The sequence below is a fragment of the Myxocyprinus asiaticus genome, chromosome 26 (assembly GCF_019703515.2).
Source record: "Myxocyprinus asiaticus isolate MX2 ecotype Aquarium Trade chromosome 26, UBuf_Myxa_2, whole genome shotgun sequence".
Lineage (NCBI taxonomy): Eukaryota > Metazoa > Chordata > Actinopteri > Cypriniformes > Catostomidae > Myxocyprinus > Myxocyprinus asiaticus.
In genome coordinates this window covers 18,106,634-18,126,433 of record NC_059369.1, presented here as the reverse complement: position 1 = coordinate 18,126,433, position 19,800 = coordinate 18,106,634, and the positions used below count along the sequence as shown (strand labels likewise).

Here is a 19,800-nt window from a genome sequence, read left to right as displayed (position 1 = left end):
CAGTATGAAAAATGCTAATAAAAACAAAGGATTTGTAAATTATATTCACCCTTTGCTATACTGAAAGCACAACAACTACACATTATGTTGTGAATTTGTTTTTTTTTTTTGTTTTTTTTTTAAATGTACAGTAATTTCAAATCAGTTGATTGCAACATGCTCCAAAAAAGTTGAGATGGGGCAATATAGGACTAATAACAATTTGACGAGTTGAAATAACAAGGTGATGTGAAACAGGAGAGGTTAAACAGGTGAGGCAATTGTGTCATAGTATATAAGGAGCCTCCAAAAACAGCCTAGTTTTTCAAGAGCAAGGATCATTCAAGACTTGTCATTTTGCCAACAGTTGCTTCAGCAAATAATCCAGCACTTTGAAAACAATGTTCCCCAAAGACAAATTGGAAGGATTTTGGGATTTCACCCTCTACAGTGCACAATATAGTTAAAAGCGTCAAGGAATCTGGTCAAATCTCAGTACTTAAAGGGCAAGATGAAAACCACTTCTGAATGCTCGTTATCTCTGATCTCTCAGACATCACTGTCTCAAAAAATATCATTCATCTGTAATGGATATCATGAACATGGGCTTGGGATAACTTAAGTAAACCTCTGTTAGTCAACACCACTCGCCGCTGCATCCACAGATGCAAGTTAAGACTTTACTATGCAAAGCAGAAGCCCTACATCAACACTGTCCTGAAGCGCTGCCGACTTCTCTGGGCTCGATCTCATCTTAGATGGAAAGTAGAACAGTGGAACTGTGATTTTTGGTCAGAAGAGTCCACATTTCAAAAAGATTTTGAAAAACACAGCTGTCTTGTTATCAAGACCAAAAAGGAAAAAGACCATCCAAGCTTTTATTAGCATCAGGTCCAAAAGCCAGTGTCTGTATGGGCCATGAATGTGTCAGTGCCCATGGCATGGGTAACTCGCACATCTGTGAGAACATCATGAATGCAGACAGATATGTACAAATTTTGGAGCAACATATACTGCCATCCAACACAGTCTTTTCCAGGGATGTCCAGGCATTTTCCAGCAGGACAACTTCAAACCACACACTGCCCGAATTACAAGTGCATGGCTGTGTGAGCAGAGAGTGTGGGTGCTAGATTGTCCTGCTTGCAGTCCTGACCTGTCTCCATTGAGAATGTGTGGCACATTATGAAGCTCACCATACGGCAACAAATACCCTGTACAATTGTGCAGCAAAAGACCTACATAATGGATGATTGGGGGAAAATTCCACTTTCTAAACTTGAACCTGTTTCTTCAGTGCCCAAATGCTTAAGTGTTATTAGAAGAAATGGTGATGTTTCACAGTGGTAAACACTCGGCTGTCCCAACTTTTTTGGAGCGTGTTGCAATCATCTGATTTGAAATTACTGTACATTTAAAAAACAAACAATCAAGTTCACAGGTTATATTATCATATAATGTGTAGTTGTAGTGCTTTCAATATAGCAAAGGGTGAATATAATTTACAAATCCTTTTTGTTTTTATTAGCATTTTTCATACTGCCCCAACTTTTTCGGAATTGGGATTGTACAATCACGCACGGTGACACACTCAAAATCGCACATCTATTCTCCATCCCTCCCACTCTTGTGAGAGTTCACCGATGGAAAACTGCAGAACTGAGGTAACAATAACCACCATCTCGGATTCATTTCCATAAATTATCATGCCTCAGCAATGCAAAACATACAATCTAATTTATTATCATAAGGCACAAAAAAAAAAAAAAAAAAAGAAACAGCTCTTTGCATTGGTTGAAAATCATAACCCTGTAATTAACTTAAAGAAAAGCAATTTAGAATAGCCCTTGCCAATCTCACTCTTTCCTGTTTGCACCTTTCGGATAATTTTAATTATTTAACCACAAAATGGCTGCTTCTCAAAACTGTTTCCTAGCCTGGCACCATGTTATTTATTAATGTCAGGAGGAAATAGTGATGCAGCTTTGGTGCAGCTGTAGTCTATTTCAGTAGGACAGGGGTTCCCAAACTTTTTTGCCAGCCAAACCCCTTTGATTTAAATTAATTACTTTAAGTACCCCTAATATTTTAAGTAATGTGTACCTTTAGAAATGTAATTAATTTGACATCTTTGCACTTTATTTTTTATTATTATTACCTTTATTACATCTATTGTTCTTTTTACATTCTACATTTTATTTGTTGTACTAATGGCATTTCTATCCCAATCAGAGACTGCACTACAGTTATAGTAGTAAAAAAAAAAAAAACCTTTTATCCGTAATTTCTGTTTTCATTTGCCTGAAAATTTTATAAACGTGTTATTGCATTTGAATATGTACATTTGATATCTTCATATATGCCAATAATTATATTTTCAATAAAAATATATATCTTATTTTTATTGAAGTAACAAAGCAAGCCAGAGCTGTAGCAACCATTATAACCCAGGGTGGGGGGACAACAAACCATATCCAGATTCTCCACAAAGAAATGACTATCTGTGTAAAGAAAGGTGAGTTGAGGCAAGGCGTTTTCATGTTCATCACAATTAATTCAGTTTTACCTAGCGCAGCTATTCTCTCTGTCACTGCAAGGAGAGAAAGTCCTGAAGTGAACCCCAAACTCTTCCCTCCTCCACTGTCACCTAACTCAACATAGAAAGGATTATTCTGACTGCCATACTTGGAGAGTTTTTATTTTATTTTTGAAGGCAATTTGTTTAGCTACAGGAACATAGGGATAGAATAAGGGGTTGCTGTGGTAATGGGAGAGAGTGTGATATGATGGCTGAAGAGTTGTCTTTTATTACAACAAACAGCCATACTATTGCATTGTTGTATTGGGGCAAAGAAACTTCCATATAAACATGCATGTACAATTACAGGTGATTAACATCAACTCTTATAAATTATACCATATTTAAGCTTAACTCAGCATGAGTTAATTTAACAATGGTGATTTAATGGCAATTAAAGTTTCTCCTGCATATACAAAGAGATATATTCAAAACCACAACCCTCCACACACTGCACAAACCCACGATTCCACACATACAGCAAAAGCCAAAGTTAAATGCGATCAAATAAAATTTGGATTGTAAATGGATTGTGTCATTGCAACACAGTGTTAAAAAAAACAATTACATTTATAAGAGTAGGAGGCAATGATGTCTTTAAGTGCAGTAACACACACAGTAAACACACCATATGCAAGGGAAGAGAGAACAAATGAACAAATGTTTAAACCCTAGTGAGCTGCCTCGCTGTCTGATGCCTACACAGCAGCTCCTGTATAACACAGACAATTGAAAAAAATAAAAAATAGATTAGATTACCTTCTTGATATTTTTTGTAACTGAATAACATAAGTATAATGCATTCTGAGATTGTACTATTTATGAAGTATACATGCGATTCTGCCTTGGAATTCAGCCAAAACGAGGTGTCTTTGGGGCTGTTTAGACCAAATGTGGTCTTGTGCTAACAGAAGCTAGACACATCAGACATGTTTTGAAAAGATAAAGTTCTTTTAACTCGCCACAGCGTTTAAAAAATGAAGTGTGCATGCGCGAAACGCTAAAAATAGAGCGAAACGTGGTGAAACAGTCACAGCTTTGGTTGTTTACCTTGCCGTGTTCTCTTCCGTCTAGTCTGTGTTCCATGTTTAGAACATGGTGTCTGGATCCTGTCTCTTCAGTCTTGGGATCCAGACACTCATGCTCTATGTCTTGTGTTTGTGAGCGCATGGCTTCATGTTCAGTTTTGGATCTCTTGCCATGTGCTCGTGTCTGGTCTTGTCTTTTGTTTGAGCACATGGCTAATGATGGCTCCATTGCCATGTGCTCTATTGTCTTGTCATTGTGTTTGTCTTGCCATGTGCTTCCCGACTCTGCCTCCTCATTCACTCATCACTCCCCCTTGTTTAGTCCTTATTATCTCACACTGGACTGTCATAAATTATATTCTCTTAACAACACACTGGCAACTGACTATCAACCGACAGCCTGAATGTTAATACAATACAATACAACCTACTGTACATTTTATATATACTATATATGCTATTTCTTTTTTTTTTATTGTATAATGTGTATTCTATATTGTGTGTCTTGTATGTTATTATTTGTATATTGTGTTGTGTAAATTTGATGTTTATTGTAGATTGGTATATGTCTCATCACTGTCACGACTGCTATGTTGCACGGAACTGCACCCAAGAATTTCACACACTATTGCACTTGAGTTTATGGTTGTGTGACAATAAAAAAAAATAAAAAAAAAGTGATTTGTTAATGTTAATTAGTTTCACCTGCTCCTAATGTGTCTTGCTGCCTATATATTGTGCCTTCTTCCCTCATGTCTCTGGTGGATTGTTTTATATTATTGTGTATGTACTGCATGCGAGTTGCCTTGTTTTGTTCCAGTTATCCATTCGGTCCTGTCTTGATTTTGTTTTAGTTTGTTGGTTTCTCCCTCATGAGTTTTTGTTCTTTTTAATAAAAGCCCTTATACTTGCCTTCTACGTCCTTCCTCAACAAACCATAAAATGAGTGTTCTGGTACGTCTAAATCCCCAGATGGGCGGTTGTTACAGAGCAATATCTGACTGCTGGATGGTTCCACTGACCAATCAGAATCAAGTATTTCAGAGAGCCATGTAATAATAGTATATAAAAAAAACATAGTATATCTCATGTACTTTCACAATCAGTTAACATGCACCAGAGATATTTCTTGCTATATTGATAAAGAGAGAGCTCATGTAAAGAACACTTCTCTTCAGATGAAATAGATATTTTATTGTAAAAGAAAAATGTCAGGCAGGACTTTAATTTATCACAGAGTATTAATTGGATCATAAATGTGTTCTATAGACAATGGGAGTGCTTGGTAAAATACAGAGTTGAATAAAAAGATTCAGGAGGTGAGGCATGTTATTACATTTGATGAAACTATGCAGACAAACATTTATTTATGTATTTGGAATAACGAGAATACTAAGAGCAGAAACCTGTATTAAGAAAGTAAATAAGCATAATTTTGATTTCAAGTTGACTTTGAAGGGCAATGAGGTTTAGCTTGCTGTGTGCAAAGTTCAAAGGCCCACCACACAGGCCTATTGGCTGAACAAACTCATCCTGAACTTTAGTTTGGAACTCCATAAGAATGATTTGTTCAACTCACATCAATGTCTCTAGTTTAACAATCCGAATCCATCACAGTAAAGGCTCTTTATGCCAACCAGGCCAGCATTCCAAACTCATGAAAGGTGCATGCCTGTTTTTAATTCAGTCTGTTTGGACTTTCACTGTCCAAACTACATGCTTTTTTGCTGCAGCAAAAGTCAGCCACATACTTAAAAACTAAAATGAAACTTTAATTAGACTGATATGTAACATCTAGCACAATTCTGCAAATTTTATAATCCTGGTAGCTCTTGAACAGCGGTCACCAATTAGCGGAACACGGTCAGAGTCTGGACCATGGCTTGGTTCTATCCGGACTGCAAAATAATGACAACGGTTGTCCTAGCTTAACGTTTCTACAGTTTTAGTGAGCAGTGCATCAAAACAATGAAGCTATACACACCACAAGCACTCAGGGGCGATCAGCGCTATATCACCTTTTTCTCAAGTGCCGAACATGTTTCATTCCTGCTCCATGCGTGTTGCCTCTCTCCCTCGTGATATATACAAGGCATTGCATAAAGCCTGATTAGGCTACGTAGAGTTTCAGGCACGGTTATTTTAACAACAGCAGTGGAGACACGGTGAGCTGCAATGTAGATGGAGACTAAAACACTGCAATGCATCTTTCGCTAAAACACTGCAGAAAATTAGAATAAAGCTAAATGAAACTATCTTCATCTGTCTGATAAATGACTCCGATGGTTCAGCTAAAGCAGGTTTGTGACAGGACAAGTTCACGTGTCACCTTTTTAGACTATTGTCTTTTTCCATCTAAATTTAGCTTTATTAATCAGCATGTTACGTGCCTTTCATGACGAACAGTTTTTTGTTTTAATTTTGTGAATGAGATGTCATCATCAATTTTACAGAGTGGTTATCTGAGTTACAGTAGACTTTGTCAGTTCGAACCAGTCTGGCCATTCTCTGTTGACCTCTCAAATCAACAAGGCATTTCTGTCTGCAGAACTGCCCCTCACTGGATGTTTTTTTTTGTTTGTTTGTTTTTGGCACCATTCGAAATAAATTCTAAAGACTGTTGTGTGTGAAAATCCCAGGAGATCACCAGTTACAGAAATACTCAAACCAGCCCATCTTGCACCAACAATCAGGCCACTGTCCAAATCACTGAGATCACATTTTTTTCCCCCATTCTGGTTGTTGTGAATATTAACTGAAGCTCATGACCTGTATCTGCATGATTTAATGCACTTCACTGCTGCTACACAATTGGCTGATTAGATAATCGCATGGATAATTGTTGGTGCCAGATGGGCTGGTGTGAGTATTTCTGTATTTACTACTGATCTCCTGGGATCTCCACAACATTCTCTAGAATTTACTCAGGAAAAAAAAAAAAAAAAAAAAAACATCCAGTGAGCAGCAGTTCTGTAGACAGAAATGCCTTGTTGGTGAGAGAGGTCAACAGAGAATGGCCAGACTGGTTCAAACTGACAAAGTCTACGGTAACTCAGATAACCACTCTGTAAAATTGTGGTGAGAAGAGTAGCATCTCAGAATGCCATTCTGAGATGCAGGTTGGCGCTGTTTGACGGCACAAGGGGGACCTACACAATATTAGGCAGGTGATTTTAATGTTGTGGCCGATATATATATATATATATATATATATATATATATATATATACACCTGTATATATATATATATATATATATATATATATATATATATATATATATATATATATATGTCACGATGGCTGGCAGTAACATGCAGTTTATTTACATTTACAAGCGTGAAAACCAAAAACGTGACCACAAAACATAAACTAGACTAGATTTGACTTGACTTGACTACCAAACAACGTTACATAAACACAATAGCTGACAATGGCAAACATGAGGCTTAAATACATGGACAAGGGAGAAACATGACAATGACAAGGTAACAAGACAACAAACCAATGAAAGCAAGACACATGAACATGGAGGGCAACATGAAATCACATGACCAGGGGACCCACATGACATGGCAGGGAAACAGGAAATAACATGACATGGAACACATGACTATAAAACAGGAACCAAACTTCCAAAATAAAAGACATTAACACAAAACATGAACAAAACCACATAAAACCATGACATATCCCCCCCACTAGGGGCGGCTCCTGACACCCCAAAACAAAAACACAGCGTTCAAGAGGGAGCTGGGGGGGGGGGGGGGGGGGTTATCCACCTCCCCCACAGTGAACAGTGAACCACTTATCAGTAGGGCAAGGTCAATATACTGAGTCAGGCTTTCAAGAGTTCAAGAGGGAGCTGGGGGGGGGGGGGGCTGTGGTGACTTGATGTGTTTACATGGCATGACATGATAACATGGTATGGCAGGATCCTGACTTGGCCATGGTAGGCGTGGATGGTGACTCGTTGGCCGTGGCAGGCATGAGTGCTGGACCGTGGAGCAGAGGCGGCCTGGACCGTGGACCAGAGGCGGGCCAGGACAGTGGAGCAGAGTCTTGCTTGTGACATGGCATGGAGCAGACTGGGGCTTGGTTGAGACATGGCATAGAGCAGATTGAAGCTTGGCTGTGACATGGCATGGAGCAGACTGAGGTTCGGCTGTGACGGTGTGAGGCGGTCTGAGGTGTTATTGTGACGGGTTCAGGCATTGCTGCGACATGGCATGGAGCGGGCTGAGGCGTTGCTGTGACATGGCATGGAGCAGGTTGAGGCGTTGCTGTGACACAGCATGGAGCATGCTGAGGCGTTGCTGTGACACGGCATGGAGCATGCTGAGGCGTTGCTGTGACATGGCATGGAGCAGACTCAGGATCCGGGGAAGAAGGTGGCGCAAGCTCGGCGACCGTGTTGTGGGACCCTGGCTCGTCGGCCGTGACGTGGGACTCAGGCTAGTTATCCACCTCCCCCACAGTGAACGGTGAACCATTTATCAGTAGGGCAAGGTCGATATACTGAGTCAGGCTTTCAAGAGTTCAAGAGGGAGCTGGGGGAGAGCTGTAGTGACTTGATGTGTTTACATGGCATGACATGGTAACATGATACGGCAGGATCCTGACTTGGCCGTGGTAGGCATGGATGGTGACTCGTTGGCCGTGGCAGGTGTGAGCGCTGGACCGTGGAGCAGTGACATGGCATGGAGCAGGTTGAGGCGTTGCTGTGACACGGCATGGAGCATGCTGAGGCGTTGCTGTGACACGGCATGGAGCAGGCTGAGGCATTGCTGTGACACGGCATGGAGCAGGCTGAGGCATTGCTGTGACACGGCATGGAGCAGGCTGAGGCATTGCTGTGACACGGCATGGAGCAGACTCAGGATCCGGGGAAGGTGGCGCAAGCTCGGCGACCGTAACGTGGGACCCTGGCTTGGTGACCGTGAGACGCTGACTCGGCGGCCGTGACATGGGACGCTGGCTCGGCGGCCGTGAGTGGCTCGTTATCCACCTCCCCCACAGTGAACGGTGAACCACTTATCAGTAGGGCAAGGTCGATATACTGAGTCAGGCTGTAGGTAATCCAACTGTCAGGCATCAGGGAGGAGACCGGCTCATTCAGCCCAAAACGGAAACAGTCCTTGAGGGCAATCTCAATAAAGTCGACCCTGCAGGTCAGAGTGCAGAAGTCCTCTACATATTCCTCCAGGGGACGATTCCCCTGACGTAAACGAAGAAGCTGAACTGCTGGGTTCATTTTGCGGTCAGGTATTCTGTAACGATGTGTAACTTCTGTGTAAGATCAGTGATGGCTAATTACACTTTGTTTAAAAAAAAAAAAAACCTTTTAGCCTTTTGACATTTGCATATAAATTACTGACCTGGCCTCCGCGTTTACATTTATATCGGTGCTAAATTGCAGATGGTCTTTATCACTATCAAAAGGATGCTAAAACAGGTCGCCTCTGGAGTGTCTCCATCAAGCTTCAAACACATTCCACAGAAAGGGGGGTGACCCCCGTGCCAGGCACCAGAGCAGTTGTCTGTCTCCACCAATTCCAATACACGTCACACACACACCTAAAGACATTTTCTCTATTTAGGCCATAGTAAGCAGTTATAAATGTATCTGCTATGTGCATGTGTTGTATGTATATTCCCCTATTATATTAACTTAGTTAAAACCCTTTACTTGTATTAGTTAGACGTTAAATGCCTATATTCAAGTGTATGAGTGTATCTCTGCTTTAATATCGTCTGGAGGTTACCTTCTTGGTATCAAAATGATCTTCTCTTTATTTCTCACACAATAATGTACACCATGTGATCATGAAATGCATCGAACAATTCTTACTATGTTTTGAATTAAAAGCTGCACTAGCGGTCCAGATCAGCAATAAAATGCGAATGGGCCATAAACGGAGACAAAGGATGTCTCTCCCGCTCAAAATGCATGCCTCTGATTGGCCACTCCACCCACAAAATGGGTGCAGCAATGAACTATTAAAACTCCAGAACGCAGACTAATCATCGCTCAAAACTCTTCTTCTTGAGACCAACACACTCCAAAACTCTCCTCTTGAGTTTAACCTTCTGGCAGTGTTTACCTTCAAGTAACTTTGTGGATTTGCTGTGGACTTCTTCAACTCACTCCTAAAGAAATCGTCGAGAACCTCGTCTACCGCATCAAGACTCTTATTCAGCAACAAACCAATGCAAGTAACCATTTACAACTGATTAGATGCGCGTTTAAGTTTGAACCCCTTTTAAGGTGAATTGTGCCTCTGATGATTCTCATTTAGGTTGTGGTTAATTGATGTGAAATACTGCCATTCTTTGCTCTTCTCTCTCCTTTCCTTACTTTCCTTCATTCTATATATATGTATGTTTTGCTTAGTTTGTTTGTATGTTAGTTATAGTTTCATTTATTAAATCCCTTATATTCACAATTGATTGTCTCTGTGTTCCGCTCACAATTCAAAGTCACTGAATGTTGCTCCTTGCTACATGCTAAACTACTGCTAGCACTGTATAAGTAGGAAGGCTATTGTTCCTTGGCCAGGAAAGTAATCTTCTTAGAATTGATAAATAATTATATTGTCTGCTCGGTGGACGGACAAATCAGGTAATTGTAATATCGATTCTGCTACAGTTAATTCTAAGATCTAATCTAAATATTTATTATTAATTATAACCAGTTATAATTAATTATAAATAATTCCCTTTTTAAGCTAATTTGCTACAGATGGCTGGCAGTAACAGGCAGACAATGACGATGAAGTGAAGAACCCAGGTGCAGTTTATTTACATGAAGCGTGAAACAAAAAACATGACTACAAAACATAAACATGAACTAGACTTGACTTCCAAACAATGTTACATAAACACAATACCTGACAATGGACAATGGCAAACATAAGGCTTAAATACATGGACAAGGGAGAAACATGACAATGATAATGACAAGACAGAACTGATAACAATGTAACAAGACAATAAACCAATGAAAGCAAGACACATGAACATGGAGGGAAACATGAAATCACATGCCCAGGGGACCACATGACATGAAACAGGGAATCACATGACATGACATGGAACACATGACTATAAAACAGGAACTAAACTTCCAAAATAAAAGACATTAACACAAAACATGAACAAAAACACATAAAACCATGACAATACACACAGAATATAAAAAATCAAAGTGGCTGGTAAAATTGGGCATTCACTAGCCACTGTGGCTGGTGGGTAACAAATCCTTCCCAGCATATCCAAATCTGCTCCTGAGACATCTCCTCAGAATCACTTGTAATGATCTGTGGTGGGGAGAGAGCATGCACTCAACGAGCCTTTCCATAATTCTGAATAGTGTCTTTGTGACACTATTATTCTGATAGTGTTTGTGATTTCCCTCAGGCTAGCAGTGATTCACTGCTTACCTTATCCAGATAAGCTTGACAGAGCTCAATAAAGAGTTGGCGAAAAAAAAGCAAACACATCAGAGACCCAAATCTTAACCTCGCTTGCCACACTCGCAGCATTACTCATTCAAAGGAGTGCTCTGAGGAACATCTGATAAAGACTGATTTTAGTTCAAATGAGAGCTTCAAAACATACACAAAGGCAGAGTTTAAAAGTATCAGTAGTTCTAAAGTTTGGTAGTTCTTTTTGTTATGCAAAATAATGGAGATAAAAACATATAGATTGCTGTTACCTCCTAAACAATCAGACAATTCCTTGGGTATGGAGAATTTCCTACTGTATAATTCACCAAAAAGATCGAATCGATACATATACATAACAAACAAATTAACTAACTCTAATAAATAATTCCACCAAATCCCTCTAGACAATTCTCCTTTTATTTTTCATCAATAGAGAGATAAAACTGGCTGCATGCGAAACGTGCTCTTGTGCCTTATGGTTCCTGTACAAGATTTTCAAAATGTCAGTATGGAAAAATCGATGCCAATTCTGTCAGTTCAAAAGAAAATGTAGCATATTCAAAGAGATTAGAGTGTGCATTAAACAGTAGACAATCAGACATCAAACAGGACCTAAGAATGGTTGCTGTTTTACTCTTTGAAGCAGAACAACTTCTGTGTTTTCGGAATCTAAAATAATACATATGAATATAGAAACTAATACTATGGAGTTCTACATTTCAAAATGTTTGATACAGCTAAGTGCATGTTTCAACATATACTCTAGGCTTCAGTTCAAAAATCTACAGCATATACCATATGTTCACTATAATAATCCTGTTACTCTATAGGATCTATTAATTCTGTATCCTTCTCTCAATTTTAATGCTTGTCTTTATCAAGGGCTCTCGGTTGCAAATCTTTTACAGTGCACTCTTTAAAAATTACAGTGGGACACTGAGAGATCAGTGGGGTTTCAATTTATTTTGCACAGTTTGTCCTTGCTTGTTAAAATCTATGGGGAAGCTTCTATAAATATAAATCTTAATAGGAAAGCCTGCAATATCACTGCTGTGTAACAGAAAATGTTTAAAAAAAAAAAAAAAGTACAACAGACAGACAGATAGATAGATCACAAGTCCAAATTATTTTCTGTGGTAATCAACAGCATACCCATAGACCTTTTTTGTTAATCGAAAATGTTACTTTATTGTTAAAAGCTCATTCTTACATCATCTGTACCTAATCAAATTCCAGGCTGCTTGTTGCATTCACCTTTCAAGTATGATTGCAAAGATATTCAAACTTAATCCTATTACGAGACAGCCATTAATGCCATCAACATGCTCCTGTTCAGAGGCATCTGACCACTGTATCACATTTGAGATGCATGACTCCATTTAGCCATTTCAAATGCTTGCAAACAAACACAAATATAAGTAAACAAAGAAACCCCTGCACAGGCTTGTGTTGCCTTCCGTCTTCCATCTCCTCGTGAGCCTTCTTTCTGTCCATGCCCTTCATTTTCCTGCAGTCCATTCTTTTCTTTTTCAGTCCTGCCACTTATTGCCTCAGGTGAAAGCTATGGTACTTCAAAGAGCCTTTTACTGGCAAAAGGAGATCAAAAGAGGAAATGCAGGCCATGAGAGGACAGATATAGAAGAAACGAAGAATGGAGAGGGGAGACTGAGAAAGAGAAAGAGAGAGCAAGCTCATATGGCTCATGAATAGGTGGGCTGTTTCTAACTAGGGGGACAGAGCAGTAATAATGGAGCACATGATCACAGCAGCACACTGAGTTTCATGCTGTGAAGATCCACATGCTCAGCAGACATGGCGAAACTCAGGAGCTGCTTTAAACTCTCCTGATCTACACAAGCATTACACAGCCTACACTGAGATCACACAACAAATGCAAATGTGTACACATCACACACACAGCAAAAACTCCATTGGTGCAACATGGTGCCGGTACCAAATCTGGAACCATTCCTCATGTTTCCACCAAAGAAAAAGTGGCTCTGGGCTGGAGAAATTGGCTTCAACCTCAGACTTGCTTGTCTTGAAAATACCTGTAGCCAAACTTGACAAAATCCTTGCATTTCCACCAATTTAAACTGCAGTTCTGGGCCAAAGAAATTGGCTTTGCACTGGGCATTTGGACATGCTTGTCTCAAACCAGGAAGCGGTAAAGTTGAAGGCCACGGGGCAGGATAAATCGCACCGCATAACATTTTTAGAACAACAACTCAAGTCTGACAAAACAAAACTAGATTTCACAAAACTAGATCAACAAAGCTGTCTGAGACAGGGGGACTGCTATCACATTGATCTGATATTTGATTTGTTTGTGCACTCACTGCAAACTACCTGGTCAGACTTTGATGAGAATGTAACGTCTGTGTAAGATCAGTGATGGCTAATTACACTTTGAAAAAAACTTTGTTTGGAAAAAAAACCTTTTAGCCTTTTGACATTTGCATATAAATTACTGACCTGGCCTCCGCGTTTACATTTATATGGGTGCTAAATTGCAGATGGTCTTTATCACTATCAAAAGGATGCTAAAACAGGTCTCCTCTGAAGTGTCTCCATCAAGCTTCAAACACATTCCACCATAATGGGTGACCCCCCCCGTGCCAGGCACCAGAGCAGTTGTCTGCCTCCAGTAATTCCAATACACGTCACACACACACCTAAAGACATTTTCTCTATTTAGGCCATAGTAAGCAGTTATAAATGTATCTGCAATATGCATGTGTTGTATGTATATTCCCCTATCATATTAACTTAGTTAAAACCCTTTACTTGTATTAGTTAGACGTTAAACGCCTATATTCAAGTGTATGAGTGTATCTCTGCTTTAATATCGTCTGGAGGTTACCTTCTTGGTATCAAAATGATCTTCCCTTTATTTCTCACACAATAATGTACACCATGTGATCGTGAAATGCATCGAACAATTCTTACTATGTTTTGAATTAAAAGCTGCACTAGCGGTCCAGATCAGCAATAAAATGCGAATGGGCCATAAACGGAGACAAAGGATGTTTCTCCCGCTCAAAATGCATGCCTCTGATTGGCCACTCCACCCACAAAATGGGTGCGGCAATGAACTATCAAAACTCCAGAGCGCAAAGAAATCATCGCTCAAAACTTCTTCTTCTTGAGACCAACCCACTCCAAAACTCTCTCTTGAGTTTAACCTTCTGGCAGTGTTTACCTTCAAGTAACTTTGTGGATTTCCTGTGGACTTCTTCAACTCACTCCTAAAGAAATCATCGAGAACCTCGTCTACCGCATCAAGACTCTTATTCAGCAACAAACCAATGCAAGTAACAATTTACAACTGATTAGATGCGCGTTTAAGTTTGAACCCCTTTTAAGGTGAATTGTGCCTCTGATGATTCTCATTTAGGTTGTGGTTAACTGATGTGAAATATTGCCATTCTGTGCTCTCTCTCTCTCTCTCTCTTTTCCTTACATTCCTTCATTCTATATATGTATGTTTTGCTTAGTTTGTTTGTATGTTAGTTATAGTTTCATTTATTAAATCCCTTATATTCACAATTGATTGTCTCTGTGTTCCGCTCATAATTCAAAGTCACTGAATGTTGCTCCTTGCTACATGCTAAACTACTGCTAGCACTGTATAAGTAGGAAGGCTATTGTTCCTTGGCCAGGAAAGTAATCTTCCTAGAATTGATAAATAATTATATTGTCTGCTCGCTGGACGGACAGATCAAGTTATTGTAATATCGATTCTGCTACAGTTAATTCTAAGATCTAATCTAAATATTTATTATTAATTATAACCAGTTATAATTAATTAGAAATAATTCCCTTTTAAGCTAATTTGCTACAAGAATGTAACCAAGGAGACAAGTGATTCACTCAACCTTAGCCTTCTAAGCTTTGAAATTTGTTTCAAACTATGTTTCAGGTGAAGTTTAAATAACTTTGGTTATTTTCCCATATCAACCATTCAGTAGGAGCAAAGTAACAGAAACCAAACACTGACAATAGTGGCCCTGTTCCATTGGTGCAGTTGATAAGGACTTGCAGTCTTGTGGCCTTCACTTTCTTTGAAGTCCACAAGACTGTAGGGTGTCCTGTATGTAATTATATAATTCAGAATTCACTGGAATAACCAACAGTCTGCAGAACATTATGTCAACAAGTTTGGAAGAGGATAAGGTTTAAGGGAGGCATTTAGGACAGCACCTTTGTTTTTACTCAAACTGATATCATCATCACAAACCTTATGCTCTGGGATTGGATGTAGTCAGGATCAGTGGCGTTGAGCATGGCAACAAAGCTGCCCACAGGAATGTTCTCTCTCCTGATGACAACCAAAGGATCTGGGAAGAACACTGGTCCTTCATTCACATCCATAACTGTAATGTAAACTGTCGCCGTAGAGCTGGGGCCGTAAACAACTTCAGGAACCAGAGGGTCTTCGTTTTCCACTTTTATCAGTAGAGTGTGAAACATTGCTCTTTCATAGTCCAGAGGCTGATAAAGACAACATACGAGTGGAATAATGTAGCCATGATTAAGTACCAAACAAGTAACTATACCAAACAAATGCATGACTGAAAAGACATCACGTACCTTTACCACAGACAGCATGCCCTCATTGTTGTCCACGTTGGTCTGGATTTCAAAGTTCTGATTGGGATCTCCGTTGATGATGGAGTATATGGCTCTCCAGGCTCCTGTGGCTGGATCATCTCTGTCATCCACCGTCAAGTTCACCACCACTCCAGTGGAGCCCTCATTTACTGAGGCCTGGAACTGGAACACAGATCATAAGTTTTACTTGCTCTGTCAAGTTAAATACCACTATACTGACACATCCAAGTACAAGTTTACACATTAACATATAACTGCATCTAGCCAAAGGCCTTTTCAATGCAAGTCTCTACACTCTTTGGCCACCTTGGTTACGCTCCCAGGCAGCTATTTTCAATGGATACAGGCAGCATGAAAGTACAGCTCCTGTCTACTTGAATGGGGAATGACTGAAATCTCCAAAACGGTCGGTCAAGATTACGTTAAAAAACATATTTCAAATCAGCAGTAAATTCTGACAACAGTGGTATCATAAATTGTGCTTATTAAGATCAGATTATGCAACAACAAAAAAAGAAAAGAAAAAAAAAAGAAAAATTGGCTGGTCTGACTAATGCGCATACCCGTTCTTGAGTCAAAGGCGATGTCTCTATTTAAAAAAGGATTGGCTCTTTTACCTTTAAAGAGGGACTACTTTTTCTAAAACATTCATATTGAACGTTCCAATTTCTACAGTTCATTTTAATACTCTGTCTTGGGATCTCTGGTTTAGCTTTTTTGCACAAGAATCCATTCTGTCTGAATGACTCAAATATCTGAGATGATGACATGGGTAACAATAAGACCGGAGGAGCAATGAAGCAGCAGCAAGTTGTGTAGAGAACAGAAAAATTAATGCTTTGATTAATACTCTGCAATTGTCCCTCTTATGTTTACAGAGATTACTAGAGCCAGTGGGACAGACCGCTATTGTTTTTGGCTAAGCGTGCACCACCTTCAGTAATGAAAGAAACACAGATCTACCTACAGCTGTATCAATTCAATCCCTTTTCAGTCCCTCATTCCTTGTTTGGTACACGCAGAATCTGTGTCTTCCACCTCCCTCGCACCCTTCTTTCTGTCCCTCTGTCAAAGATAAGGCTTAAGCTAAGCCTGTGTGAAACAGCTCTTGTTCTGTTTTTGTCACTGGAGGAAAGCCCCTATATTCAGAGCACAGCAAATCTCCATAGTCCTTGCTCAATCCAGCCCAATGTCACAGGGCTGTTTGGGGAGACAGCTCTACTATCATTTCTGTTTAGTGGCTTGTGAAGTGAGCCTCCCCTCTATGCCTCAGGGATGTGCTCCCTTTCATAAGAGCAGTCCAGCAAGGAAAGTATGGGGGTGTCTGGGGATTGGGGAAGAAAGCAAAAGTAATATGCGACTTGAGGAAGGCGTTGCTAAACTTGGCTGGCAGGTTGAAATAAGAAAAACCGCTAAGCAGTTTAAATGGCCATGGGACTAAAGTTCCACCACTAAGCCATGTCTCTTAGACCCATCACTGCTTAGACTTGGTCACTTAAATGCGATTACTGTGACCACTTGTGATCAGATTTGGAGGGGAGGGACTCTGTTTCATGATGACATACAGTACATCAGTCACTATGTCAGTGTGTTACTGCAGGACATTAAAGCACAACAATGTCATAAAAGAAAAAGGAAGCACGAAAAAAACGGTGCGCTATTTCTCTGCATCTGAAATTTAATCTAAGCACAAAAGTAACATTGAGCAGAATTGTCAGTTATTTTAGTGGATTACCTGTATTAACCTGAGCTGCAGATATTTGTGTTTCTCATAAGTGCCCGTGCATGCTGATTTTAGACACACTTAAGAAGATCTGTGAAGTTCTTGTGTTTGTATCCACTTTTTAAAATTTTCAGATTGTACAGTTATTTCCTTTCAAACCGCTCATAACTGGCAAAGTTTAAACTCTTGTTTTAGCACAGCGTTTGATTGAAAGATGAGGGCAGGTGCTTTGCTTTTGCTGGGATGCATACAGGACGGATTAGCATTTACACATCAAATGTGATGTGGTCACATGCGTTTTTGACCACATTCGTATATGTTTTTTGTGATCCGATCACAATACATTTTAGACCCCTTTTAGACCTGTATTTAGTGCTGACCACATGTGATCGGATCACCCAAAATGCATCTTAATACCAGGTTTAAAATGGGTTTTATTTAATGCTTATTGCAATAGAGTTAGAAGCCACAGGTCTGAACCTTCCAAGATTAACAGTAATGGAAATCTTTCATTTCAAATATTTTATGCCTACAATTAAAATATTAAAGCATTTTTCCCTATCTGTCACTCACTCGACATTGTGTCGATGTAGTGACATTAGGGGTCACTCTTGGGAGCCCCAAACACCTCTGCTTTTTGAAAAAAGGCCAATGGGAATTGGCGAGTGGAATTTGCATGCCACTCCCCCAGACATACGGGTATAAAAGGAGCTGGTATGCAACCACTCATTCAGATTTTCTCTTCGGAGCCGAGCGGTTGTGTTCAGCGAGCTGAATTACTCTGCCGATCCATTCACCTCGAAAAGCGTGTTCATGTGATATCTTCAGCTGAATCGTTTCCCTGTCGGTAAACCAAGTCTTCCTTGGGCCCCTCTGCCCCCAGTCACCATGTTTGTAGAAACTCCTCCCCCCTCGGTTAGGACCTATCATGGGACTTCTCCACATGACATACTTCCGACAAGACTCGGTAAGACCATGTGATGTATTTCCACTCAAAATACCCCCCCTTTCTCTGGGCAGGGTGTGGTCTCCACGATGTCTTGCCCTTGGGAGTGACATCCCCGAGGTAGACATTTATGGCCCCCAGTCGGTTAACAAATTCCACTCTTTTTGGGGAGAAGAAAGAGTAAAAGAGGCCACGGCTGGGCTAGCCTGTCCCTATTTTTTGGGCAGTCGACTTGTTCCCGAAGGACCGTTCAACGCTCATAAGACCGTTGGGGGAGGTTACGTGACGGCCTGGTGCGCTGGCTATGAGGCACACAGTGGTCTGCCCGTCTCGCACCACTAGTCCACGTAACACAATTTAGCTAGTTGTGGCATTTTGTATAGGGACCCCTAGTGTCACTACATTGACACAATGTCGAGTGAGTGACAGATAGGTAACGTCCTGGTTACTTTCGTAACCTCCGTTCCCTGATGGAGGGAATGAGACATTATGTCCCTCTTGCCACAACACTGAACTACCCGCTGAAATGGCTGGGACCTTGTCTCAGCTCCTCAGCACAAAACCTGAATGAGTGGTAGAGACCCCTAGTGTCACTACATCGACACAACGTCTCGTTCCCTCCATCAGGGAACGGAGGTTACGAAAGTAACCAGGACGTTTTTTCACCTGCCATAATCAGCCTTTAAATGTTGTCTGAATTCAATTGGATTCAGAAGAAAGGAGACTGGGGAATGCCATAAGCCAGATTCATACTTGTGTCATCTGCATAAGTGCCACAGCTCAAAGCACATGCAATAACTACTAGGCCATTTCTTCAACAGTATGTAGCATTGTAATTTTAAAGTAGTGGTGTAGCAGTCAGTTTAAAAGTGGGAGGGACACAGCTGTCAGTAGGTGGCTCACACAGAGCCAAAACTTACAGTGCAGTATTAATATTTTACAGTATATTAATATACAAGTATGATATAATTATTATATTAATGTATATACGTATTATTTACTTTACGTAATATTTGTTGTATTTTAAAGATTAAAGTATTGCAAAATAATTGCAAACTTTTGCTAAATTATCTACAAATATAAAGGGCATCTTGTGGAGCACTTGCTTCTGTTTCACATATGACAATAAAAGACTGAGCACAAGCTGGTCCTGAATAAATAATTTAATCAATTACAATAATGACAATTGTACATGTGCACAGTTTTATTTTTTACTCTGTGCTTGTGCATTGTGGGATTTAAATGTATCCAAGTGGCTGGAGTGTTTTGACTACATTCACCAAAATTCCTTCATATCCATTTAATGATTCAGTGGCCATTTCTGGTGATGCCAGAATGTGGTGACAAATGAGCATCTTGTGTGAAATTAGTTAGTCACTGAATCAACGATCAAAATACATTTTTAATCCTTTAAAATTTGTATGTCTACAGATCTACAAAGATACTTTAGTAGAGGTTTTAAGCATTATAAGAACAAAGCAAATC

At 40.0% G+C, this 19,800-nt stretch overlaps 1 protein-coding gene across 1 annotated transcript in view; it reads right to left on the bottom strand.

Annotated features, from left to right (window-relative positions):
- The window catches only part of LOC127417265 (cadherin-13-like), a 596,890-nt gene that overhangs the window by 89,493 nt on the left and 487,597 nt on the right, over nucleotides 1–19,800 (bottom strand). Inside the window, exons 9-10 of the mRNA XM_051657154.1 lie at nucleotides 15,626–15,808; nucleotides 15,273–15,526 (exon numbers count right to left, since the gene is read on the bottom strand). Coding sequence (XP_051513114.1) covers nucleotides 15,273–15,526; nucleotides 15,626–15,808 — 437 coding nt within the window. The remainder of the gene's footprint in view (nucleotides 1–15,272; nucleotides 15,527–15,625; nucleotides 15,809–19,800) is intronic.